Below are 27909 nucleotides of genomic sequence, written 5' to 3'. Positions count from 1 at the left end.
AGCCCTACATGGGGCTCAAACCCAGGAATCGAGAGATCATGACCTGAGCTGAAGTCGGACGCTTAACTAACTGAGCCACCCAGGCACCCCCCCCCCACACACTTTTTTTTGCACCCAAAACTTTATTGGAAAGTACAAGTGAATTGCTAAGACACTTTAAAAGTACTTTGCTCATTCATCATTCTGCTTGGAAAAGTTCACCCTAACTTTATAGCAAGGAAAGAAACACAAAATCATTAAAAATACATGTACCTCCAAGGCAACATGGTCTCATTTGATAGGTGGGCAGGGACTTTACATACCTTCCCATGGGGCCTAGTGCATGGGAACTAGGAACATCACATTCTACGGTGAGAACCCAGCAAGGAAGACGCCAAGGCATGTTGAAAAGTGCTGATATAAAGCAATTTTCCCAACTGTCTCTCCTAATGTCGGCAGCTGGTTTTGGATCCAGAGCCCTCTTAAAAACCCAGAGGTTAGTGAGATTCATAAAAGTCCTTCTTTATTAGTTGAGTTTGTAGCTGTGGGCGGGGTTCATCCATCTCTAACTTTGAAAAGTTCTTCTGTACCCTTTTCTGGTCTTATTAAAACTTTCTAAATAAAATTGATTATCAGCTATAAAGTTTTAGTGTATGGATTCCCTTTGCACAATTACAACTGTTACAATTCCAGACACCAGTCTCAAGTATGTAAATACACACACACACACACACACACATTTTTTTTTTTTAATTAGGGTAAGTCTTGGTTAGTCCTCTAAGTCTCATAAATGAAGTACATCTAGTTGCTTAGCTCCATGTTTGTAAACACTGTAGTCTTTGTAATGTGCTCTATTGGGTGTATATTCTCTGCCACAGCCATTAATGAATCTTGTGAAGAAATATTCTGCCTTCAGTATTAGCTATCTCTGCTCCAATAAAACTTTATCAAACTGGGCAATGGGGTGGATTTGGGCCCGGGCTATAGTTTGCTAACCCTACCGGCAGGCAATGCTTGACCTCAGCTATCTCACTGACCTTGCCTTTCATCATAGATTCAAACTCCATGACAGTATTGCATGCTTAATATGTTTTGGGGATATTCTCCACAGAAAAATCTGAATCCCTAGCTGTTTTGGGTGTGTGCGACAGCCCAGTAGCCTAAGTGATCATTTCTGGCATGGCTGGCAGGAGCTAAGTAATGTATCATCCGTATCATACTGCTTTAATCTCTCCTATTGAATATTCTTAGCAGTACTGTTAGCATACTTGCTTCACTTGATAGTATGATTGGTGAGATCGGTATGGGCTGATCTCAAGTCCTTTACTTCACACAATACGTTTTAGATATTTCATTTTAAAAAGTGAGAAAGGTAGAATGCTGAAAGACACAGGTGGACCACCAGGTTAATCCAGATTAAGTGGTAAGAAAGCAATGAACTCTGTAGGACCAGAATTACTTGCCCTTCCCTTCAAACAGGGATTATTTCAAAGTGAAATGACAGCTCCCTAATTTATTTTAAAGTGTGTTCTTAGCAGTTGGGGCTACTTCTTGGACCACTTTGTGCAATGCTGTACACCCTCAAGAGTTGTTTTGTTGAAACGGTCCTTCCAAATGCTTGTTCAGAAAATACTGTTCCACTGAATAGAGATGATGATTATATTTGGATGAACCCCACACATTACAACATAACAATGTTAATTTTCACAATGAAAAATAGGAGGAAAAATGTATCTTCTTAATTGAAATGAAATAAAATCTTTGCAACAAAGTAGTCTGCTATTCATAAATGTGCAGCTGCCACAGCATGAAAGGACACTGTATTTATCATTGTTAAAGAATATGAAGTACTTATTTTTCAAAGTAGTTTGACAGCTGAAATTCCAATCAAAGAGCTAATATTTGGACTCTCGTGTTCTCATAAAATGTTTAGGTATATACATTAAAATGTTCTACCCTGAAAATGGAAACTGAAAAGAACAGAGATCTACCAACTGTGGTTGGGCTATTTATAACCGGGAGAAACTGAAGAGAGCCACTGGATGAAAATCCCATGTAAAACAAACAAGGGTTTTGGGGAAAAAAAAAAAATCATTGTTAAGAAATACTTAAAAAAAAATGGTTATGCACTTACAAGAAAGAAAAACAAAGCAAAAAAAAAAAATAGATGGTTTTTGGTTACTTTAAACATCCATTAAATCTTATGGGGGCTTCCTTACTTTCATCACCCCAACACACTCAAATTTCTACATGAGGCCCTTCCAGACAAAATTTGAAGTACTTTGAACTATATTATTAGCACCACACATTTCCAGTCATGTTCTGAATTCAAATGGTGAAAACAAGCTGGCTTGTTTAACCCAGTGAAAACAGAAATCATGCTTATGTAAGAAGCAAGACTTAAGAGACTATGTATGGTCTGAAATACATCATCTGAAGGTGTTAATTCTCCCATTGCTAGAACTCCAATTCTCTAATAAACACCAAAAGACAACTTTTTGATAGTTTTTGCTATATTAAACATTAAGTTTTGCTGAAATCTTCCCATGCATTCATGTACTTAAGGGTAGCATTGAAGTGACAGTTCCTAATCTAATGTAGACACCACATATTCCACGGAAGGGATCCTTGACTGCATAGTTATGATACTACCACCCAGCATTTACTGTCTTCTGTGTGCCACACACTGATCAAAGTAGTTGAAATGTATTAACTCATGAACTGGCATGTTATAGTGGGGGAGAGAGGTTAGGAACATGACTAAGATTACACAGCAAGTAAGAGCGGGCACCAAAGCTTGAACCTAGGCACTGACTCCAGAGCTCATGATTCTCAACACTATGCTATGCTGCCTTGTGTGTGCCTTATTTTGAAAAAGAACCAGCTTTTGAACTGAAAAGAAACTGTGACCCAGCTGTCCTTAAATACCTGTTTTCTTAAGGATGATTCCTTTAAGACTTGTTTTAAATGTTTCTGATTGTATAAAAGGCTTTAGTATGTTAAAATATCATTTTATAATGCTAGCGGTTATTGTATACATTCTATTGAATGTTTTCTACTCTGCACTTCAAACTGTGTAAATAGCTGTAAGTGACACAGTTGTACAGAGTGACAGAAGTACATTAACAGTTACATGTTTAACTTTGCACATAAATCTAGTTTGAAAAAGCTATATTAGTAAATAAGTACTTATTCTTCCCAACCTTTGAAAACATACATGAAACCTAGGATAAATGTACTGAAATTAGACTTCCTGGGCAGCACTAGAAAACTGTGTGTTTGCAAAGAGGAAAGCAGCTACAAAATGAGAAGTTCAGAACTAGAGGATAATCAACTAAGCTGTCCTTTAAATGTGATTTGTGTGACGCTCTTTTCCATATTTTGGTCCGTTCCACTTGCTGATATTCTTTTAAATAATACAATTAAAAACTACTCCTCAGAGCAGAAATCTGCAATAAAATGTATAATAGCTTGTGTACAGTTACTAGTTTAATAAAACATTATCCAAATAATCAGTTACTAGTGTTTAAAATTTATAGTAAGAAACATTAAAAACAACAAAAGAATATCTCTGTTCCAAATTTAGGCCTATTTAAATGATCTTCAATGCAGCTAAACTCAATGTAGGGGTTATATCTAGTAAAATCTTGCTGACCAGACTCCTAAGACTGTGATTATGTAGGCAGTCCACTAGGATCAGTTGGTTCCCCTCAGCTGAATTATATTAGATTCCTACCATGTGTTTCTGGTACTGAGGAGAATCATTAGGGAAGGATCATCCACATGCTCACACAAAGCCCCTCTCTCCACCCCCTACCCATGTCCCACCCTCCATAATAAAAACCGCAAGTTAGTTGTGCTTTTGTGGGCTTTTCACTGGAGACCGTAAGTTTGAGTTGAATTATTCAATGTGAGGGTCACAATGAGAGAACGTGGATCTTTCTTATTCTTGTGGACTGTGATTTTTCCTTTCAAGGCTTCACCTATAAAAGAAAGGCAAAATATGTGTTTGAGAATTCAGGGATACAATCTAGCAGAAAAGTAATAATGTATACCTGGTACTTCTTTTTTTGTTGTTGTTGTGAGATGTTTCATTATTTAAAAAAAATTAACATTTAATTTTTAGGGCAATTTTATGTTTAATTTTTTAACAAAGTAGATCTACAATACAGGTACAGCAATATTTGGGGAAGTGAAATTTTTATAATAATAGCTCAAAGGATTGGAGGGTGTAAATGACAGTATCATACTGAAAGAGTCTTAAACTATAAATGAAATTGTGTAATAATGTTTGATGGTAGTCTGTGGTAAGCCACAGATGCATGCTGGAACTCTAGAGCAACAATTACAAAAACAAACCCAACACGTATAGTTAATCAGGCAAGGGTTTAGATAAAATGAAATAATAGAGAGTATTCAATCAAAAAAAAAAATGCAAGAAGGAAAAGAGGAATAAGTGACAGAGGGGATAAATAGAAAACAAATTAACAAATGACAGAATTAAATATATCACACATAATAACATTATATGGAAATGTGTTCAATATACTTTAAATAGAAAGACAGGGTCAAACTAAAGGAAGGAGAAAGATATTCTATATAAACATTAATCATAAAGAGTTTTAAATAGAAGTATTAATCTTAGACAAAGATGACTTCAGGAAAAAAAATATAACCAGAGATAAAGAGACACATTTAAAAATGATGTGTTCAATTCATAACTGAGACATAAGAAACTTTTATGTATGTATGATTACAGAGCTTCAAAATGCATGATGCAGAGCTGGCAGAACCATAGGAAGAAAGAGATAATCCATAATTATCACTGGAAATTTCTCCTCTCCTTTTCCAATAATTGCAATAACATTGCAGTAACAACTACACAGAAAACCAGAAAGTATATGGAAGACTTAACACCCTATTAACCAACTTGACCTGGCTGACATCTACAGAACCAAGATCGATTACATCTATACATGCTGGGTCATAAAACAAATTTTTTAAATACATTTAAACATAAAAATACTTGAATAATCCTAAACATTTAGGAATTAAAACAACAGACTTCTAAATATTCCATAAATCAAAATAAAAATCAGAAGGAAAATTAGGCAGCACTTAATCTGAATAATGAATCACAAAATACAAAAATATGTGACCTACAGCTCAAATAGTGCTTAGAGGAAAAATTTATAGCTTTACATGTTCACATTAGAAAGCAAAGAAAACAAGCACAGAGGTCTTCACTGGTGAATTCTATCAAATGTTTAAGGAAAAATAGTAACAAATTACATAAATTCTTACAAAACAGAAAGGAGGGAATACTCCTCAACACACCTTGGGAGGCAGCACTACCCTGATATTGAAACAAGATAAATTCATTACATTACAGCTAAATATCCCTCATAAACAAAGATTCAAACATCCTTTGAACAAAAGAGAAAAATCATATTACTGTCTCATAAAATATAGAAAAACCATCTGACAACTTTAATTTGTAATAACTTTCATCAAGCTAGCAATAGAAGGAATCTTCTTCAAGTTGATAAAGGGAATCTATGAGAAACTCCTGGTAATATCATTCTTAATGGTGAAGGACTGACTGCTTTCTTCCTAAGACTGGGACTGCGGTAAGGATGATCATTCTGACCACCTCTAATCAGTATTCTATTGGATGTACTAGTGAGGGTATTAAGGTGCGGGGGGAGGAATAAAAAAAGGATATAGATTGGAGAAAAAACAAAAGAAGCAAAACAGTCTTTATTTGCAGAACACATGATCTTACAGAAAATCCTAATATGCGGGATGCCTGGGTGGCTCAGTCGGTTGAGCGTCCGACTTCAGCTCAGGTCACCATCTCATGGCTTGGGAGTTTGAGCCCTGCATCGGGCTCTGTGCTGACAGCTCAGAGCCTGGAGCCTGCTTCAGATTCTGTGTCTCCCTCTCTCTCTCTCTGCAACCTCCCCCACCCCACCCCCGATTGTGCTTTGTCTCTCAAAAATAAATAAACATTTTTAAAAAATTAAAAAAAAAAAAAAAAGAAGATCCTAATATGCAAAAAAAGCTACTAGAACTGTAAGATGGTTTAGCAATCTTAGGATATAAGGTTAATATAAAAAAATCACATTTCTATGTGCTAGCCATGCAGAATTAGAAACTGAAATAAAAACCCACAAGAGCATTTACAATAGCATCAAAAAAAGCATATCATACTTAAAGATAAATGTAACGTGTACTATTTAGTCACATAAAACTATAAAATAGTGCTAAAGATGATCACTTTACAGTTGACCCTTGAACAAAACAAGTTTGAACTGCACAGGTCCACTTACATGTGGACCTTTTAAAAATAAATATAGTACAGTACTGTAAAGGCATTTTCTTGTGATTTTCTTAACATGTTCTTTTATCTAGCTTACTTTATTGTAAGAATACAGTATATAATACATATACAAAAAAAGTATTAATTGGCTGTTTATGTTTTTGGAACAGCTTTTGGTCAACAGGAGGCTATCAGTAGTTGAGACTCTGGGGAGTCAGAAGTTATATGCAGATTTTCAACTGTATGGGGGGGGGGGTTGGCCACATTGTTCAAGAGTCAACTATAAATGGAGGGATACATTTTGCTTGTGGATGAAAGACAAAATACTGTGAAGATGTCAGTTCTCCTCAAAGTAATCTATAGATTCAAATCAAAATCCTGGCAGGTTTTTTGTGTAGAACTTAACAACTAGATTTTAAAATGTACATGGAGATTTAAAGGATCTAGAATAGTGAGAACAATTTTGAAAAAAAACACAACAAAGTAGGAGCTCTTATATCATCTTATAAAGACAGTGTCTAACGGCCATAAAGATAGACACAAACCAATGGACCAAAACAGAGCTCAAAAATAGTCATATATATGTATGGTCAATTAATTTCTGACTAAGGAGCCAAGTGTTTAAATTGGAAGAGGACAGACTTTTCACGAAATGATGATGAAATAACCTAATATACGTTTGGGAAAAGATGAACTATTACTCTTAAAATTAACAGGAGATACATTCTGGACCTAAATGTACAAGGCAGAACTGTAACAGTTTTAGAAGAAACATGTAAGAAAGACTTAGGGTAGCAAAGATTTCTTAATTAGGACACAAAAGTACAAACTTCAAAAGATGTTAAGACAATGACAAGACATGCCAGGGATTGGGATAAAATATGAGCAACACATATATATGACAAAGAATTTGTACCCACATATATAAAGATTCTTTTAATTCAGTAAGTTGACAAACACCCGATTAAGAATGCAGCAAAACATTTTCACAGAAACCTCACACCCACAAAATATACAAATGACCAATAAACGTATGAAAAGACGCTCGACATTGTCAGCCACCAGGCAAATGCTAATTAGAAGTACAGCTATTGCTCCACAGACAACAGAATGACTTCAGTTAAAATGACTGACCTTTCCTACAAGTGCTAACAAGGATGGGGAGCAGCTGAAATCACAATGGTGGTAGGACTGCTGAATAATGAGTGATTTTGAAAACATTTGCTACTTTTTTTTATAAAGTTAAACATATATTTACCATTAAGACCCAATGATTCCACTTCTAGGTATTTACCCAAAAGAAATGAAAACCTCTGTCCACATGAAGAAATACTTTTACATGAATGTTTGTAGCAACTTCATTCATAATGAACTTCATTCATTCATAATTCATAATGTTTCCTAACTGGAAACAATCCAAAGTCTAGTACCAGGTGAATGTGTAAGTAAACTGTGGTGCTGCCATATAAAGGAATACTATTTGAGAATAAAAAGGAACAAACTACTGATACACAGACGTAGCTCAAATATGCTAACAAGCTGGAGTACATTCTGCAGAACTACTTTGATTGTAAAATTCTAAAAGAATACTAATACCTTAGTAGTGGTAATAATACTAATACATAGTGACAGAAAGCAGATAAATGGTTGTCTTGGTCTGGGGATTGGAGCTGGGATGACTAACCACACAGGGGATCAAGGAAGAAACTTTTTGTATTGACGTAAATACTCTTTATCTTGATTAGACAAATGGTGCCTACATTTGTCAGAACTCATCAAGGCATACAATAAAGATATGTGAATTTTTATTATATGTGAATTATAGAATAAAACTGTTTAACAACTGTGGTGACTTAGGAATAAAGTGACTCATAGATAAATGGAATATAGTAGAGAAACCAAAAGATCCATTATCGCAATTTAGTGCACAGTAAATACAGTAATACAATCTTTTTCAATAAGAAGCCGGTCAGAAATGAAAAGGAAAAGTTTGAAGATTTGATTACATAAGTAAAAACAAAATTCTATAAAATAAGATACTCTAAAGAAAGAAAAGCAACTTAAAACACTATTCCTTTCACTTCTTTGAATCACAAATACTTAAAGTGAATTTTGATTTGATTCCTTAGGAAGAATGATCAGAAATGGAATACCTTCATAAAAGGTATAAAGTATATTCCAGTTTTACATTCCTGCCATCTTTATCAACTCTAGGTGTTACGAGAAACCAAACAAAAGGGGAACCTGGGTGGCTCAGTCAGTTAAGTGTCCAACTTTGGCCCAGGTCGTGATCTCACAGTTTGTGAGTTCAAACCCTGCGTCGGGCTCTATGCTGACAGGTCAGAGCCTGGAGCCTGCTTCAGATTCTGTCTTCCTCTCTCTCTGCCCCTCCTCTGCTTATGCTCTATCTTCCAAAAAGAAATAAATGTTAAAAAAAAAAAAAAAAACCAAATAAAAAATGAGTGAAAGAAAACAATAAAAATATTTTTGTTATTTAGATAAACAACCCCCAGAATCTGCCTGCTTTGTTTTGCATTTCAGTGATTATCAGTGATGAAGGGTATTATCTCAATTATTTCAAATGCTTAATCACCACACACAAAAAAATCCTTTGTGCATTCCTGTGAGTGGTTTTGTTGATATATATGAGGTATTGCTGCAATTATTTCTTTTTACTGCATGTCCTGCTGTTTCATTTAATTCAGAAATCTAGCACAAGTCAAAATAAACTAGTAATGGATACCTTCGTTACATTTTCACAAAAAAATTTAAGCACCAGTATTAAACAAAACATCTGAATAATTAAAAAGTCTTAACAGTAACTGCCTTATAAGCTGATGTGGTAATTTTAATGTCTTAAAATGAAATACAAGCAAAACAACTATTTCTCTAATAATCTTAATTTCAAAATGAGGGTGCAAACAGCACTTATTTAAGTTAATTAAATAGCACGAAGGGTCACGGTAATAAATACATAATTCACACTGCTGAACTCCCTTCAATTGTTCAGGCCTGACAAAAGTGCCAAGACAGTGGCTGTAATACGAGAATAGATCGTAGTCATTTATCAGTGTCAAATAGATATAAAATGACTGATGTTGTTAAGCGTGCATACTGTGGTGAGAGCTGGAAAGGACACTCTGTGAAGCTGAGCTGTATCACCTTGTTTTTATCATCGGCAGACGGCTATTAGAACCACAAAGCAGTGTTGCGTTCAGTAAGGAACAAAATTGATTTCATTTCAATTCTGTTCTTGTGTTTTTTTAAAATTAATTTCTTCTAGAGCAATGAAATTTCATTTCCCCAGAAAGGAGAAAAACTTAAAAATCATTATTATCACTATTAAAGCTTAGAGGTAAAGAATGAAAGAAAAAAATAAATGGATTTTTCTATCATCAAGCTTACTAGATATATATAAAGAAAGAAAAATAAATAGACTGATTTTAGTCATGTTTTCAAAGCCAAATTACATGAAAAATATCTGGATTTTAAAAGTAAACAGTGCCATCATTGGCAGTGAAATGTACAAGTATTGTACATTTAATGCACAATAAAACTGCACATTAAAGCAAAGAGGAAAAACATGGTGAATTTAAAATTTAAAGCTAAGTGTTAAAAGTATTTATTCTGGGAGTCTGGTTTGTTACTCCCAGAATGCTGGAAGGGCTCAAATGTTGAGAACATTTTTTTTCTGAATTATTTTTAAATCTAGGTTGTGAATAAAAACAAAAAACAAAAAATAAAAACAAACACAACAAAACAAAACAAATTAGGCTCATTACTTTATGTTCCATTTTGCTTTTGGCCAAATGTACAATTCTTAATCTGAGAAATTCCCTATTCACAATGCTTTTTCTTGCTTTCTAAATATCAAGGCTACCCTGAAGGGTAGAATTACCATTACCATTTACCATTTACTGAAGATATTTACTGGATGAGATTTACCATTACTGAAGACATCCACCCTCCCCCGCCCCCAATCTAGGCAGCATAACTCTATAGGAACATTTATAATGTTTTTATTTTAAAAATATTATATTACTTTTTGGACACTAAGATAAGATTTACATATATAGTAAATCATTCTGATTAGACTCTTGGCTTTATTTAATTTTATCTAATAATTTTACAGCAGAATAATGAGTCAAAAACTACTTTTAGTTTAACTAAACCCAACTATAGAGAACTCTTCAGTCATGCCAAGACAAATTTGAACACCAGTCTATTCAAGGGCAATAGTATGATGAAATTTTTAAGAACATCAGAGTTGACAAAATGGGACCACCAAATAAAAGTTAGTAAATGCCTTTGGCATGATATCACCAAGGTGATTACAGGAAATTAAATTTCAATGACACTGCATATTACTATACTTATTTGTATATTTTGCAGAATATTTACAATATGGCAAATACTACATCAGATCAAAATGGAGAAAGACAAACAACTCATCTTCTATTAGAACCCTTTATCACAGCACACTGAGATGTGATAACACAGATGTATGCATGAAATGATCTAGGAGAACAAAGACAGCAATTAGTTTTCTGAGGACAGTGAGTAAAGATTTACAAAACTAAGCTGGGCAATAAAGAGAAAATTGAAATTTATCAAGTGAAAGAGGTCAAAACAGCTTTCTAGGTAGACTATCTTAGACAAAGACAAGGACTAAGAAAGGAAAGTTAGCTAAAAAAATGAGCAATGTGTCTAAGACCATATGAGCTGGAGCATATGATGTGTTTATTATGTGGGGCTGTAACAGAGTAGGGCTGGAAATGATGAAAAATGGTCAGATTGTAAAGGGCCATGGTAGGGAATTTGGATATTATCCTGGAGATATTGACAATCCAGTGAGGGTTTTTGTTTAATTATTAACTTTAGTAAGCCATAATTTACAAATAGTAAAATGTGCATATTTTACATGTGCAGTTCAATGAGTTTTACCATTATCTCATCTTTGCGAACTTTTGCCTACTCCAAGTCTCAAAGATTATCTCTTATGTTATCTCCTAGAAATCTGGCAGTTTTACACTTTTATATTTAGGTTTATGACCCATGAGAGAGAGAGTTGGTTTTTATATAAGGTAAGCATTGAGATTTTTTTTCCTATACAAATATTTAGTTCTAAGCACCACTTCTTGAAAAGATTATCATTTACCCATTGAATTACACTGACTCTTTGGAAAAATATAATTAACTATACAAAAGTGGGTCTATTTCTGGGTTCTCTATTTGTTACATCAATGTTTACGTCTATCTATAGTATAATACATTACTGTCTGGCTTAATATAACTTTTTAATAAGTTTAGAAATCACATAGTGTAAGGATTCCAATATGATTTTTGGAAAATTGCTTGGCTACTCTAGGTCTTTTGGATTTGCACACAAATTTTAGAAATCAGCCTATCAATTTCTACCATGCTAAATTCACTTACTAATTCTGGTAGGTTTTTTTGGAGATTCCTTGGAATTTTCTGTGTATACAATCATGTTATCTGTAAATAATGACACTTCTTTTTCTTCCCTTCCAAGGGCTTTTAATTCTTTTTTCCTTCCTTATTGCACTGGCTAAGACCTCCAAAATAAGAGAATAGGAGTGATGAGAGTGAACATTCTTGCCCTATTCCAAACAGAGAGAAAACATTCAGTCTTGCTCCAGTCAGTATGATGCTAGCTGTGGACTTTGTGTGGACACCTTTTATCAGGTTCAGCAAGTTCTCTTTTTATTTCTAGTATGAGTATTTATCATGAATAGATACTGAATTTTGTCAAATGCTTTTTTTTGCATCCACTGATGTGACCATACGGTTTTTCTTCTTTAGATGGTTAGCATGGCTGACTGCATTAAAAGATTCTAAAGTATTAAAATTTTTTTTTAATTATTAAATCAGTCTTGTATTCCTGGACCAAATCCCACTTGGTCATAGTGTGCTGTTTTTTTTTTTTTGTTTTTTTTTTTTTAATATATTGCTGGATTCAATTTGCTAGTATTTTGTTTAAAATTTGTGCATCTATATTCATGAGAGACACTGTTCTGTAGTTTAATGTTCTTGTACAATTTTTATATAGTTTTTGGTATCAAGGCCCTCATAAATTTAGTTCTCTTCTACTTTCTAGAAGACATTGTGTAGAATTGGTATTATTTCTATTTTAAGGGTTGGAAGAATTTGCAATGGAGCAATCTATACCTGGAAATGGATTTGAGGCTGGCCTCCTGTTTTTGTAAATATAATTTAATGGGGCACAGCCATATGCACTCATTTACCTACTGTTCCCCACAGTTTAAGTTGTCTTTGGGTCCCCATTGCTGCCACTGTTACTTTTGCTACTACTGTGGGGTTAACTGGGGATTGGTGTATGAGAGAACAGAGAGAAATAGAAAAGAAAAAGGAATTTCCTCCATTCTCTCTGAGCATTAATTAGAAGACCCTTTCCCCATTCCTTAAGTTAGAGTTAGAGGGCTCTGTTGGGAGTTCTTTCTGTGCTAATGCCCTCCTTTTGGGTTTCAGGCTGTCTGGAGTCCAGACTGGGGGATACTGGAAGCAAAGAAATCATATATTTACCACCACTTCGGGGTACTTTGAATTCTGGTCTTCTCCAATTTATCTGCTATTATTTACTTTTCAGAGATGTCAAGTAGCTGTTCCATGCATTCTGGTTTTGAAGTTGCATTCAGTGAAAGAGCTTATTTTCACTGCCATAAAAATCCTCTGTGCTCTACTCATTTGTATCCCTTGTCCCCGGCGACCACTGTTCTTTTCACTGTCTCCGTGGTTTTGCTTTTTTCAAAACGTCCTATAGGTGGAATCACACAGTAGGTAGCCTTTGCGGATTAGCTCCTTTCACTTAGTGATATGCATTTAAGATTCCTCCATATCAGTTCATAGCTTGATAGTTTATTTCTTTTTAGCACTCAAAATGTTCCATTGTGTGGGTGTGCAGACCATTCATTTTTTTTTCAATATATGAAATTTATTGTCAAATTTGTTTCCATACAACACCCAGTGCTCATCCCAAAAGGTGCCCTCCTCAATACCCATCACCCACACTCCCCTCCCTCCCACCCCCATCAACCCTGAGTTTGTTCTCAGTTTTTAACAGTCTCTTATGCTTTGGCTCTCTCCCACTCTAACCTCTTTTTTTTTTTTTTCCTTCCCCTCCCGCATGGGTTTCTATTAAGTTTCTCAGGATCCACATAAGAGTGAAACCATATGGTATCTGTCTTTCTCTGTATGGCTTATTTCACTTAGCATCACACTCTCCGGTTCCATCCACGTTGCTACAAAAGGCCATATTTCGTTTTTTCTCATTGCCACGTAGTACTCCATTGTGTATATAAACCACAATTTCTTTATCTATTCATCAGTTGATGGACAGACATTCATTTTTAATATAGTTATTAATGTTGGAATTTAAGTCTACCATCATACCATTTGTTTTTTATTGGTCCACCTGGTTATGTTTGTATCTTCTTTTTTTTCCTCAAGATTCCATTTTATCTTCACTACTAGCTTATTAGCTATATTTTGTGGCTTAATTTAAATTTTCAATCTGTTCCTCTGGCGTTTACAATGTACATATTTAATTTATCATAATTTACCATTAAATTGCTTCATGTACCATGTAGGAACTTAATGTATTTCCATTTTCTCATTAATGTCTTTGATCACTGCCATACATTTTATGTCTCCATGTTTTTAAAGTTATTATTTTTTTTTTAGAAAGAAAGCAAGAGCGGGGAGAGGGGCAGAGGGAGAGGGAGGAAGAGAGAGACAGATAAAGAATGAGAATCTTAAGCAGGCTCCATGCTCAGCGCAGAGCCTGATGTGGGGCTTGATCCCATGATCCTGGGATCATGACCTGAGCTGAAATCAAGAACTGAATGCTCGACTGAGCCACCCATGTGCCTCAGTCTATGTTTTGAAACCCATAATACATTATTTTTGCTTTAAATAGTCAATTATCTTTTACCAAATTAAAAAAATGAGAAAACAAAGTCTTTTTGATTGATGAAAAGTCACTGATGAAAAGTTTTTGCCATGATGAATTTCATGTTGTGCAATGTCTGAGTTTTTTGTTTTCCTTTGTTGCCATTAAAGTCACCTGGGTCCAGTTTTTTTCTTTTAAGGCTTGTTTTTAAGCTTTGTTAAGGAGCATGCAGGTTAGCCTTTATTCTAGGGACAGTTTATTTCCACTATGCAGCTACGGACTCCCCACTCTTGCTGGTTGAAAGTCAAAACCCTAAACAGCCTCCTGTAAACTTTGGGAACTGTCTGGTTCACAGCTGCCCCAGATGTTCTGCCTAACCTATGGCATTTCATCCTACACATATACATCTTAGTACTCATCCAAAACAGAAGGGGACATCATGTGTAGATTTCTGGAGCTCTTTTTCTGATTAGTGTGTCCTTTTTAGTACTTGGTCCTGCAACTTCCAGCTTCTATTCATTTAGTACTACCACCAGAGGCTCAGCAGGGTTAAAAAAAAAAAAAAAAGTGTTATATTTCCTCGTATAATTCTTCCTTTATACTTCCATAGCTGAAATGACCACATTTTCCTTACTTTGAAATTTCCCCTTCAAGACTTTCCTGGTTGTGCTTTAAAAGGGGAGTCTAATATTTTTGATGTATTGGCCTTAGTATTTATTTAAATACAAGTACATATACAATAGCAGTGAAAGAAATATAGAATGTAGATGGTGCCAGAAGGAAACATTAAAATCACACACCTCCTTCATAGTATTCTAAAACAGCTGAATCAATTAGTCTAAGGATTACTAGGTAAAGTGTAGTTAGGATTTCAAAATTTCACTAGACATCAAATAATATTTTGTTATAATTAGGTAGGAGAAAGTGAAAATATTATCTTAAATCTCCTCTAAGATTAAAACATGAATGAATTAGTACTGTATTTAAAATTCTAGCATTAAGGGGTTCCCAGGTGGCTCAGTCAGTTAAGAGTCCGACTCTTGGTTTCAGCTCGGGTCATGATCTCACGGTTTGGGGGTTTGAGCCCCACATTGGATTCTGCGCTGGCAGTGTGACGCCTCCTTGGGAATCTCTCTGCCCCGTTCCCACTTGTGCCGTCTCTCTCTCTCAAAATGAATAAACTTAAAAAAAAAAAAAATACAATTCTAGCACTGAAACAATAAAATGGTTACAGTAAAGAAGAAAGCAACATTTTCAAGTTTCCAAATATCATCCAAATACCAAAGGTATATAAAAACCAACCAACCAAACAAAAAGAAAATGCAATAAAATTTCATTTGTGCTTGCTTCACTTGCTTTGCTGTGTTCAAGCTTTTTGGAGAAAGAGAAAATGATACTATCAAGGTGTTAATTCCATATCATTGCGATCTTAAAGTGAAAACAGGGCAACAAGGTGCTGCTTTACTCTAATAGTGTTTATTTGCATCTACTAAATTCAATTTATGCATCAACAATGAAATCAAAGCTAGAAATGAATTTTATGAAATTGTATTTTAAACATACAGAGAACAATATAATGACCACCCGGGACCCAACACTCGGCTTTGCCAAATCTTACCATCCTCCCACAGTTCCCTCAATTTCTAAAAGGAATGATTCAGATATATGGCACCGAACCCTCTTTATAGCCTTCCCTGATCCTACTTCTACCTTTCCCCAGAAGTGACCACTCACTGAATTCCGTAGTTATCATTTTTTTTTTTTAATTTTTTTTTTTCAACGTTTTTTATTTATTTTTGGGACAGAGAGAGACAAAGCATGAACGGGGGAGGGGCAGAGAGAGAGGGAGACACAGAATCCGAAACAGGCTCCAGGCTCCGAGCTGTCAGCACAGAGCCCGACGCGGGGCTCGAACTCACGGACCGCGAGATCGTGACCTGGCTGAAGTCGGCCGCTTAACCGACTGCGCCACCCAGGCGCCCCCGTAGTTATCATTTTTAAGTGTTGCTTCTTACTTTTACTATGTGTGTGTATGTATAATTGTTTCACATGTTTTCAAGCTCCATATAAACAGTGTATTGCAGGAATCCTGCAACTTCTTTTGTTTAAAGTTGCTTCTGACAGACACGCATATATGATTTATTACAGAGATTTTATTGTATGTAACTACCATATTTATCTTCAGTTAATGGACATCAAGGTTGCCTCCAACTGTTCACTTCCACAAACCATACTGTCGTCAAGATACTTGTACACAGGTTGTGGGGGAGACCCTTCAGAATACATGCCTAGGGAAGAAAACTGGCTGTAGTGATGGATACTTATACATCTACACTTCACTTGATGGCAGCAAACTGTTCTCTAAAGTTGTACCAATCATGACTATCAGCAGAAGAGTTTAAAAGTTCCATTTGGCTGCATTATTGTCAGCACTCAGCATTGTTAAATTTTACGTGTTTTTTCCTGTAGTGATGTTTAAAACACAGTCTTTTACATAGTTTTACCTGGCCTCTCCTGAGTTACTAGTGATGTTGAGTATCTTTTCATCAAAGTTAGTTGTACATTCAGCTCTGTATGTACAGCTCTGTATGTACAGTTAGTTGTACATTCAGTTGTACATTCAGCTCTGTACACGAAGGAAGAAGATAGTCAGGAAGGTTTCAGTGAAAGTGGGACCCGACAACTTATATGTAATGAGTAATTTAAATAAAAAAAAAAGATTCCATAATCAAATTCTAACTTGTGGAGTTAAGGGTGTAGGTATATCAGAACTATAGGTGCTCATCTAAGTGAAAAATCAATGAAGTGTAAAACAAAAGAATGCAGAATTGGACCAGTCCTTGAACACTTTAAGATTTGAGCAGGTGATGACAGTGGAGAGCATTCTAGACATATATATTGAATACAATAACTACTGAGTGGCATTCTCTTTAATTTATACTTCACCTCTGTTGGTGATACTTCTCTTTAGTCACTTTGGAAACGAAAATATTTTTAGTTATAGTTGCAACTTAGGAAATACTAGTTATTGCTTAAAGAAACGTTTTCTGAATTTTTGTGGTACTCAAAAGCCATATAGTAAGTCTCATACATTTTAACTGGTGGGAACTAGATTTAAATAAGAGTTTTCTTTAAATTACTACTTTAATGAAATAACATGCCATCTAAAATTCATGTAGCTCTGAGAACATCTTATCTTAGATCTGTTGTTACTTAAATACAGTGGGCACACAAAAAATTGTGCGGAATGAAGGGATGTTGTTAACTTCAAAATGAATAAGACATTTCTCCCCTTTTACTATTACTTCTCACCTGCTTTCACTGAAAATGGCTTTTCCAGTAGAAATACTGTTTGTTTCCAGTGTGTTTTGGCACTCTGGGGGCCCGTGGAGAACACAACCTGCATTGGTAGAGTTCAAAAGTATCTGATGAAGTACAAGATTTTTAATATCATGCTACATTAATCTACGACATCAAATACAAGCTCCAATTGCTTACAACATCAAAATGCTTATGATCAAACACCTGGGGGCACAAAAATAAAATAAATGTATTTCACATAATTAATTCTTACGAGAAAACTCAGGATACTTACCCTCCTGTGACAATTCTTCTCAAAATATATATCGAAGTAGCCAGCAATTGCCTGTTTTTAAGAAAAGAGATATAAATAATTATTAAACTAATTACATAACATAATAATTATTCAGTCTTTCAAGACTTGGCAAAAAGAGGGGAGCCTGGGTGGCTCAGTTGGTTGACCGTCCGACCCTTAATTTCAGCTCAGGTTGTGATCCCAGGGTAGCAGGAATGAGCCCTGTGTCAGGCTCCTCACTGAGCGTGGAGCCTGCTTGAGATTCTCTCTCCCGCTCTGTCCCCTCCTCTGTTCACATACTCTCTCTTAAAAACAAACAAACAAAACAAAACAAAAAAAACTTAGCAAAAGAATCCATTTCAAAGACTAGATACTTCTTAAACTTATGATAGGTCACTATTTTTCCCATAAAAAAAGTTACATGTAAAAATAAAGTAACGTAATTTGACTTTCCCCCACAGAAACAATATAATAAGAAGGGCAACAAGGCTAATCAAATAATCAATACGTGTTTGATTAGAGAAACGACTGTGGTAGACTACTGAAAGGTGAGAGATTACACGAAGGAAGAAGGCTCAATCGGCCCCTAGCTGACCCACTGTCCCAAGGAGGCTGCTGTACAAGTTGAGCCATCTTGGATCCTTTTCGCTCCAGTCAAACCAGACAACTGCAGCAGCATGAGGGACCCGAGGAGGGACCGGCAGAAGAAACAGTAGATAAGTACAGTCTAGATTGCAGAATCATACACAAATAAATCCAAATGACTGCAATGTCAAGGCACTCAGTTTTAGGGTGGTTTGTTACACAGCAATAAACGTAATTTACACATACTCTTTTATACAAAGATCTCATTTAATTTCTTCTGATCTTGTGCATCCAATCTTAAAGTACTATGACTATTTTTATGATGAAATCAATGGAATTTTTAAATGTCACTTTTTTTTCTGATGATAAACCATGTGATAGTATTCAAGTAAAACCTATGTTTAAGCATATACCCAAAGGAGAACCTCTGAAATAACTCTAAGGGTTACTGCGATAGTATAAAGAGGTCTCTAAAAGATGATTATTCAGATAAATATATATTTTTCATTTCTTTTTATTTAAAATTTAAGTGATACCATTTGTTTTTCTTTCACTAATAGACGTAGCATAATCTATTTTTAAAACCGGCATTAAAAAAAAGCTTATAAAGTGTTAAAAACAGGACACTGATTACTGAAAAATCACTATAAAGATAATTTGTGTATCCTGCTGCTTTTGTTGAGAATGTGAAGTTAATTTATTGGTCTGTAAGGTTAATATAAACTGGGTCCAAAACCAGCTCACTATTCAATGTTGAGGTTCATTATATTTTAGATACCAAGAGGGAATCAAAACACTCTTTATAATTCTGTCAAATAGATATAAATAAAGCAATATGGTACTCAAATACAAATTATTATAGAAAACCATGCAGTTAATCAAAACATATCTAAAACATAATTTTCTTCAGTTGATTTCCTCCACAGGTTAGTTCAAGTGTTTTCTTAAATTTATTCCTGTATGCCAGTCTTGTTCACCACTGTATCCTTAGTCCCTACAGCAGTGCCTGGCCCATAGTACACAGTAAATATTTGCTGAGAGAATGTGCTTATTATACACAGTACTTACCATATTATAGTTAGTTGTCCTACCAGACTGCAAACCATTTAAGAGGAAAGCCTATGTGTAACTCATACTGCTGTGCCCCTTACCTAGAACAAGTGTGTTAGATAACAGGTTCTCAATAAATTTTAATTAAAATTTTCAGTCTTCAGTTTCCTAAATATAGCTAGTCTTCTTCTGTAGTTGGGACACTTTATGAAATCAATGAATAACTAAACTTAGAACTAATAATTTTAGACTCCAAAAAAAATGAAGAATGTGAGCTACGTATGGGGGAGGAGAGGATCCTCTAATTAATTCTATGCATGAACCTACAGAAGTTTCAACCTAACCTCTGAACTATGCAGGCTAGATCCAAATCAACATAACAAAGGCTGAGGGAATGGAACTAAAACCTGAATCACTAGCACAGGTCTCAGGATTAACTCTGAATAAAATGTGCATGGGAAAACCTTAAGTCAACAGGTAAAGATCTAGAGAACAAAACAAAGATTTGAAAAACTTGTACAAGTCAGACGATCCCTGAACAGCTTATGTGCAGGAGAGACCCAAAACAGCATAGCAAATGTTCAGAGAATAAAACTGAGATGTGAACCACCATCTGCCCAGGCATTGTTGACAGAATTCATGTTTTGAGTTTAACTGGTATGATTGCCTGCTTACACCAAACACTATTTTCCAGATGATTATAACATGACTGCGATTACACACAACATAGCATGCACATCTAGAACATAATCCAAAATTACTCAACATACAAAGAACCAGGAAAATGTAGCTAACTTTCAAGAGAAAAGATGCCAACTCTGAGATGACCCTGAGTCCTAGGAGACAAAGATCTTAAGGCAGGAATTGTAACTATGCTGTTTTGAAGGAATAGAAATGAGGTTATAGAAAACACACTGAAATGGAAGTGAAAAACAGGAATTCTCAGTAGAGAAATAGAAACCCCCCCTCCACCCCCCAAAAAACCCAAATCTAATGGAAATTTTAGAATTAAAAAATGCAGTAACTGAAACAAACTCCCTGGACTGAATTGCAGAATGGAGATTACAGAGGAAAAAAAAAAAAACCAGTGAATTTGAGGACCAATCAATAGAAAGTATCTAATTTGAAAAACCAGAGGTGGGGGTGCCTGGGTGGTTCAGTTGGTTAAGTGTCCAACTCTTGATTCTGGCTCAGGTCATGATCTTGTGAGAGAATCCCAATTGGCATTTTCTCTCTCTCTCTCTCCCTCTGACCCTCCACTGCTCGTGTGCTTTCCCTCTCTCTCTCTCAAAAAAAGGAAAAAAACGGGAAAAAACGGGGAAAAAGATTAAAAAAAAATGCAAGAGCGTCAGGGACCCGTGGATCTAACATATATGTAATTGGAAATTCCGATTGAAAAGAAAAAAATATTGGAGCAGGAAAGACTTTTAAACATTCTTTATCTGGCTAAATTATCCTTCAGAAATGAAGGCAAAATAAACACATTTTTTAGTAAAGGAAAACTAAAAGAATTCATTGCCAAAAGAGTTTTCAGAAGACATGTTAAATAAGCCAGTTCTTCAGGCTAATGAGCAACAGTACGGGGAGGAAACCTGAAACATCAAAAATAACAGAAAAGCAATAGAAATGATAAATAGCTGGGTAAACACAAAAGACTACCTTTTCCCCCTGAATTCCTTTAAAATACTTATGATTGTTTAAGGCAAAATTGTATCATCTGGTAGCATTTTTCCATGTATGCTTATGTAATCAAAAAGACCAGGGCAGGGGGTTGGGGTTAGAAGGAGGAAGAGTAAAATTACACCAACATATACAAGTGTTTATAAAATCTGCAACTGAAGAAGGCTTTTTAAGCATCACACACAGGCAGAAACTAATATAATGGAAATTTAAAACTTTGGTATCAAAACCAAAATGAGATACTACCTTACATCTGTCAAAATCGCTAGAATAAAAAACACAAGAAATAGTAAGTGTTGATGGCAGTGTGAAGAAAAAGGAACCCTTGTGCTCTGTTGGTGGGAATGTAAACTAGTGCAGACACTGTGGAAAACAATACGGAAGTTCTTCAAAAAGTTAAAAATAGAAATACTATATGATTCAGTAATTCCACTACTGGGTATTTACCCATGAAAACAAAATATTAATTTGAAAAGATATATGCACCTGTGGTTACTGCAGCATTATTTACAATAGCCAAGATATGGAAGCAACCTAAAATGTCCATCAACAGATGAATGGATAAAAAGGATGTGTATATTTACAACAGAATATTACTCTGCCATAAAAAAGAATGAAATCTAGGGGCGCCTGGGTGGCTTAATCAGGTTAGATGTCCAACTTTTGATTTCAGCTTGGGTCATGATCTCACAGTTCGTGGGTTTAAGGCCAATGTCAGGCTCCATGCTGACCATGTGGAACCTGCTTGGGATTCTCTCTCTCCCTCTCTCTCTGCCCCACACCCTACCACGTGCTCTCTCTCTCTCTCTCAAGATAAATTAAAAAAAAAAAAAAAAAGAAATCTTGCCATTCACAACAACATGGATGGACATAGAGGGTATTATGCTAAGTGAAGTAAGTCAAAGAAACACAAACAGCACATGATTTCACTTATATGTAGAATCTAAAAAACAGACAAACAAAACAACCCAGACTATTAAATACAGAGAATAAACTGGCAGTTGTTGCAGGGGAGGTGGGAGGAGGTGGGTAAAACAGATAAAGGGATCAAGAGATACAAACTTCCAGTATAAAATAAATAAGTCATGGAGATGAAAAGTAGAGCATAGAAGATATAGTCAATAATATTGTAACAATGTTCTATGGTGACAAATGGTAGCTACATTTATCACAGCGAGCACTAATGTTAAACCATTATGTTGTACACCCAAAACTAATATGACACTTTATGTTAATTATACTTCAATAAAAAAATAAAATTTTAGTGTAAAAATTAAAAGCTGAATAAATCTGAGAACGTTTGCAATATATATTACAAAGAGTCACTGTCCTTTGTACATTAAGCTACTACAAAATTAGTAAGAATATGTCAAAAATTAAGACAAAGCAGGAAATTTATAAAAGAAAAATCAAATAATAAAGCATATATAAAAAATATTTGACCTACTTAGAAAAAAGAGTAAATTAAAACAACCAGATACAGGGGCGCCTGGGTGGCTCAGTTGGTTAAGCGTCTGACTTCAGGTCATGATCTTGCGGTCCGTGAGTTCGAGCCCCGCATCGGGCTCTGTGCTGACCGCTCAGAGCCTGGAGCCTGTTTCGGATTCTGTGTCTCTCTCTCTCTCTGACCCTCCCCCATTCATGCTCTGTCTCTCTCTGTCTCAAAAATAAATAAACGTTAAAAAAAATTAAAAACAAAACAACCAGATACAGTTTTCTTTGATAATGATGAGGAAAACAAATCTTTAATAATATCCACAGTAAATGGGGAAAGTAGCATTCATACTGGGAGAACAAACTGAAATAACCTTTCTAGAGAGGACTCAGTTAGCAATACATATTAAAAGGCAAGACATTTGCATTAAAAAGAAGTCAGACACAAAATATATGATTCTATCTATATATAGAAAATTCAAAAATAGTATGACTAACTTACAGTGTTGTAAGTCAGGATAGTAGTTGCCCTTGCAACAGCGATAGAAACTGGAAAGACTCAGATGGAGGGCTCCTGGCTGCTGGTAATATTCTATTTCTCCAGCTGAGTGCTAGATACACGGTAGGCATTCACTTTGTTCAATTTTTTCAAACTACATTTAAGATTTGTGGACTTTTCTGTTGTGTATGTATGTGTTGTGGACTCAATCAAATGCATATACTCACTGACTCAGTAATTCTAAACTTAAAAAAAAAATTCCATGGAAATTATCAAGTATGCTTGCAAAGATTTAGCCACAAGAGGCCAATTTTAGCCTAAATTTTCAATAACAGGTCACCAGTTAATAAATCACAATACTTCCATATCATGGAATAACATTTTGTCCATCAAAAGTAATCTTGTAGGTAAATATTTATCGATTTGGATATTAGGTAAAAAGAATAGTACATGTATTATGGGCACTTATTATATGTTATACAAACATGAGTATATATGTACATGTCTGAAAAGATATTCACCAAGCTACTGAAAGTGGATGACAGATTTGGGAAGTTCATATTCTTAATCCTTATCTATAATTTACATTTCCCCAAAAAAATAAACAGCTTCTGTGATAATAATAAATCATTTTTGAGCTAAATGGTCTACAGTACTGCATGAAGATGCACTCAATTCAACTATTACCTTTGTATCAGTTCCCTTATTGACACCCAAAAACTACTCATATCTGCACTCCCAGGGCTATGGCAGTATCTAATACGTAACAGGAACTACATGAATTTGAAAATAAAGACAATTTCCCCAATTACAATACAATAACATTTCTATAATAATAACAATATACATGATCAGAAAATGTGACCTAAGTCTGAAATGTATAAAACACACAAAGTAAAACATCCTATACTTAACTCTGGTAAAAGACTGACTGGCAATATTATCATGGTAGAACAACTGCAATTACAATACACTATAACAAAGAGAAGGTCATAACAAAGAGAAGAGGTTGATGCATGACTTTACAGTGAAATTAAAAAGTCAAAATATTTGTGAATACAAAGATATTTTAGAACTGTCTTCCAATCCCCAAACTGCACTACCTATCAAATTTAGTTCAAAATCAAAAAAGAAACTAACTTTCCCCTAACCCCCCAAAAGTACAGTGAAAGAGATACTACATAGTTTGGGGTAACAAGAAAACAGGTTTTATGTCTCAAGATGAATAAATAAAAATGAAAAGCATAAATTCATTTTGGTTTTGAGAATTTGGCAGGGATCTATGACAAAGATAGATCTGAAATCACATCTAGCTTACAGTTCCCTTTGAAATGGAGTTTCTTCAACTCCTCAAGCAGATTTACCTTCCTAATGATGTCTGGTGGAGGGTAGTATTAAAATCAGTTCCATAGCATACATTAAGCAGAACCATGGGAAGTTAGGAAGAAATTCGCCTATGATAAAAAATTATGTGCAAATAATCTATCTACTCATCAGGCTTTGAACATCCCCCTAACTGAGCAAGTAGAAAATTCTTGCTCTGAAAAAACCAAAGGGAATTTCTGGTTTTAAAATGGGTGTTAACCCTCAAATAGAATGCCACTTAAATAAAGGGAAAGGGCTCCCTCTACCACCATGTCCCCCCACCCCCACCCCCGCCACTGTATAAGTGCTCCTTAATAATTAAAATAGGTATTAGAAAAAAGAGGAAAAAATCTTAAACTTGAATCACAGTCCTAAAACCCAACTGAACCATGATTAGTGTTTTTATTTCTGCAAAGCCATTATAACCAATCAAATACGTGAGCTGACTTGGAGACAAAGTTATTTATTTTGCTGCAGAACGTAAACATGCCACACTATTTTTCAATTAGTTTCACCACCTTGTTACCAGCACTTTGACAGACTATCTCTAGGTTTTTCAAATGTTAATTTCAATGAACTTACACTCTCTCTGTTAAAGTCATTCAAATGTAAGAATAAACAACAACCACAGGAAATTGAAAATGATGACTAATAGGCAATGGTAATAAATAACTGGAGCACAGCTTGACACGTGCTTGAAAAAGATCAGATAGGTTATAAGGCCTGAGCACAGAATAAATTTCTCTTTTGTTCCACATGTATATCTTGTCAGGAGCAAAGGGAGCTGCTGAGGGGAAAAATAAGCATTAAAATAAAATATCTGTAGGAGTTGGGTTAATCCTCGGAGACAAGGTCACAGTTAAATAAATAAAATTTCACTGAATTGTACCACTGTCAGAAAAATTTTAGTTAAAATGTCCTTAGACTGAGAGACAGGAGAATCTGTGCTAATTAACAACAAGAAGGATTATAATAGAAGTAAACAGAATAAAAGGAAAATACATGCACATACGGTAAACTTCTGGGCAGTTTGATCGTATTTGTAATTTGGTGCGAATCCTCCACAATTCATTTGAAGTATATACACGAAAATAATTCAGGCAGATAGCTTTGTTGTGCATCTTAAACATTCCTAAGCATTAGAATACGGTTTTTCAAAATGAGTTCTTTGTTCTTCTTTGTGGGTTTCACAAAAAGGAAGAAAAGAACTGACAATATTTGTAAACTGAATATTTAAAAATCTGTTTTAAGCCACATTTTGTTTGTTTATCCTATATACACAAAGGTAGATGCAGTTCATTTTACACATGCTCGTTTGAAGAACAATGACTTGGAATAAAAATAAATTATTTTCTCATATATTTTCGTGTAGTGAGTATTTCTTTAAAGAAAACGTATCGTGTGTATGTAACAGGATGGCAGCCAATGAAATAAGACCAGACTAGACCTTATGAGGAAGAAGGAAATTAAAAATTATCATTATCACTATCACCTGCAGGGAGTAATTTATCATTTCTGTTCTTCATTGGTATCATGTTCCAACAGCGTGTGGTTACAGCAGATACAATTAGGCAGCTGGCCACAGAAGTAGGAGGATAATGTGCTTTTGATGGAGTTTATCCAAGCATGGAGATAGAGTGTTTGTAATCCATGCAGCAGAATCACTATGACAAAAATACAATTCATTTTTTGTTGGAGTATTTCTTTCAAAATCTTAATACAGAACTCAAAAGCCTACTGATGATGAGTCTGAAACAAGAAAGAGTAAGAAGATAATGCCTAAGAATGATTACACAGCTTACATTAGTGTATACAAACGAGATGAAAATACAAACATAAACCGTGCAAGCTGCTGCATAAAGACTACAAACACTGCTAGTAATAACTGGTAATTAAACTAAGAAGATGTAATCAATCAATACGAAAATTATACATTATGATTTTATCACAATATTAACTATAGCTTAAGTTATGGACTCTTTCTTCTTCAATTAATTTTCTATTTTATCCCAAGAGAAAATTTGCATCTTTCTTTTCTTTCATGATTCCTCTAGGGAACAATACACATTAAGTGCCATATAACTCTCAAGGGATACTGCCAAATTGAGTAGCGTTTAGAAATAGACCAAGCAATATGGGAAGTAGCAAAACAGACGATAGGTCTAAAAATATTTTTAAAAAGGTACCTTTACTGAAAACCTTAATGTAATTAATTTTTGATCTACATAAAATAGTCCCAGATTATAACTGAAATTTCTTTTAAATTTACTTAGTCTGCTTCCCTTGTAATTTCAAACTTGCTTATTAAAGTGATTTTAGGGGGCAAAAGGGATCACCTCTTTAGAGCCTAAAATAAAAGTACTTTCCCTCTGACATTTCATAAATTGATATTTGACATATCCTAACTGCTCTACATTTCTTCCTAGCTATAAACACAAGATACTGTTTTGTACACTCGAAACTCACTGACATTAACATTTTCATTTTTAAAATCTTTTGTCTTACTTTTTTAATGTTTATTTTTGAGAGAGAGAGGAAGAGAGGGAGAAAAGAGAGAACGAGCAGGGAAGGGGGAGAGAGACAGGGAGACACAGAATCCCAAGCAGGTTCCAGGCTCTGAGCTGTCAGCACAAAGACTGGTGGGGCGCTCGAACCCACGAACCACGAGATCATGACCTGAGCCCAAGTCAGACGCTTAACCGGCTGAGCCACCCAAGCGTCCCCTATGCGTTTAGGTTTTTTTAGATTGCACATATAAATGATAACATGCAGCTTGTCTTTGTCTGACTTCTTTCACTTAGTGTAGTTCCCTCAAGGAGTATCCATGTTGTTGAAAATGGCAAGATTTCCTTCATTTTAAGGCTGAATAATATAGTCCATTATGTGTGGACACCCCCCCCCCATATCTTTTTTATCCATTCATCTATTGATGGACACTTAGGTTGCTCCCATAGTTTGGCTGGTGTGAGTAACACTGCAAAATATATGGTAGTGCATCTATCTCCTTGAGATCCTATTTTCATTTCCTTTGGACAGATATTCAGAAGTGGGATTGCTGGATCATATGCTCGTTCTATTTTCTTTTAAAGTTTTTGTTTTTTATTCATTTTGAGAAAGAAATAGAGAGCAAGCAGTGGAGGGGCAAAGAGAGAGGGAGACAGACAGAATGCCAAGCAGGCTCTGCGCTGCCAGCACCTTAACCAATGAACCTGAATTTAAGATCATGACCTGAGCCAAAATCAAGAGTCAGATGCTTAATTAAGACACACAGGTGCCTGTTAGTTCTATTTTTAATTTTCTGAGGTACCTCCATAACTGTTTTCCATAGTGGCTATACTAATTTACATTTCCACCAAAAGTGCACAAGGGTTTCCTTTTCTCTACAACCTCACCAACACTTGTTACCTCACTACTATACTGATTTTTAAGAACACAGATTCATTTTCCTGATAATATACTTCAGCATAAAT

The 27909-nt window shown here is 35.1% G+C and overlaps 1 protein-coding gene across 1 annotated transcript in view; it reads right to left on the bottom strand.

Moving 5' to 3' along the window:
• Positions 1 to 480: 480 nt before the first annotated feature.
• Positions 481 to 27909, bottom strand: part of PRMT3 (protein arginine methyltransferase 3) — a 144936-nt gene continuing 117507 nt past the window's right edge. The window contains exons 14-16 of the mRNA XM_058688458.1: positions 17827 to 17877; positions 17544 to 17631; positions 481 to 3962 (exon numbers count right to left, since the gene is read on the bottom strand). Coding sequence (XP_058544441.1) covers positions 3853 to 3962; positions 17544 to 17631; positions 17827 to 17877 — 249 coding nt within the window. The 3' untranslated portion in view covers positions 481 to 3852. The remainder of the gene's footprint in view (positions 3963 to 17543; positions 17632 to 17826; positions 17878 to 27909) is intronic.

This window comes from Neofelis nebulosa, chromosome 10 (assembly GCF_028018385.1).
Source record: "Neofelis nebulosa isolate mNeoNeb1 chromosome 10, mNeoNeb1.pri, whole genome shotgun sequence".
NCBI classification, from domain to species: domain Eukaryota; kingdom Metazoa; phylum Chordata; class Mammalia; order Carnivora; family Felidae; genus Neofelis; species Neofelis nebulosa.
The sequence above is the reverse complement of the archived record's forward strand: the minus strand, read 5'-3'. Positions and strand labels throughout refer to the sequence as shown.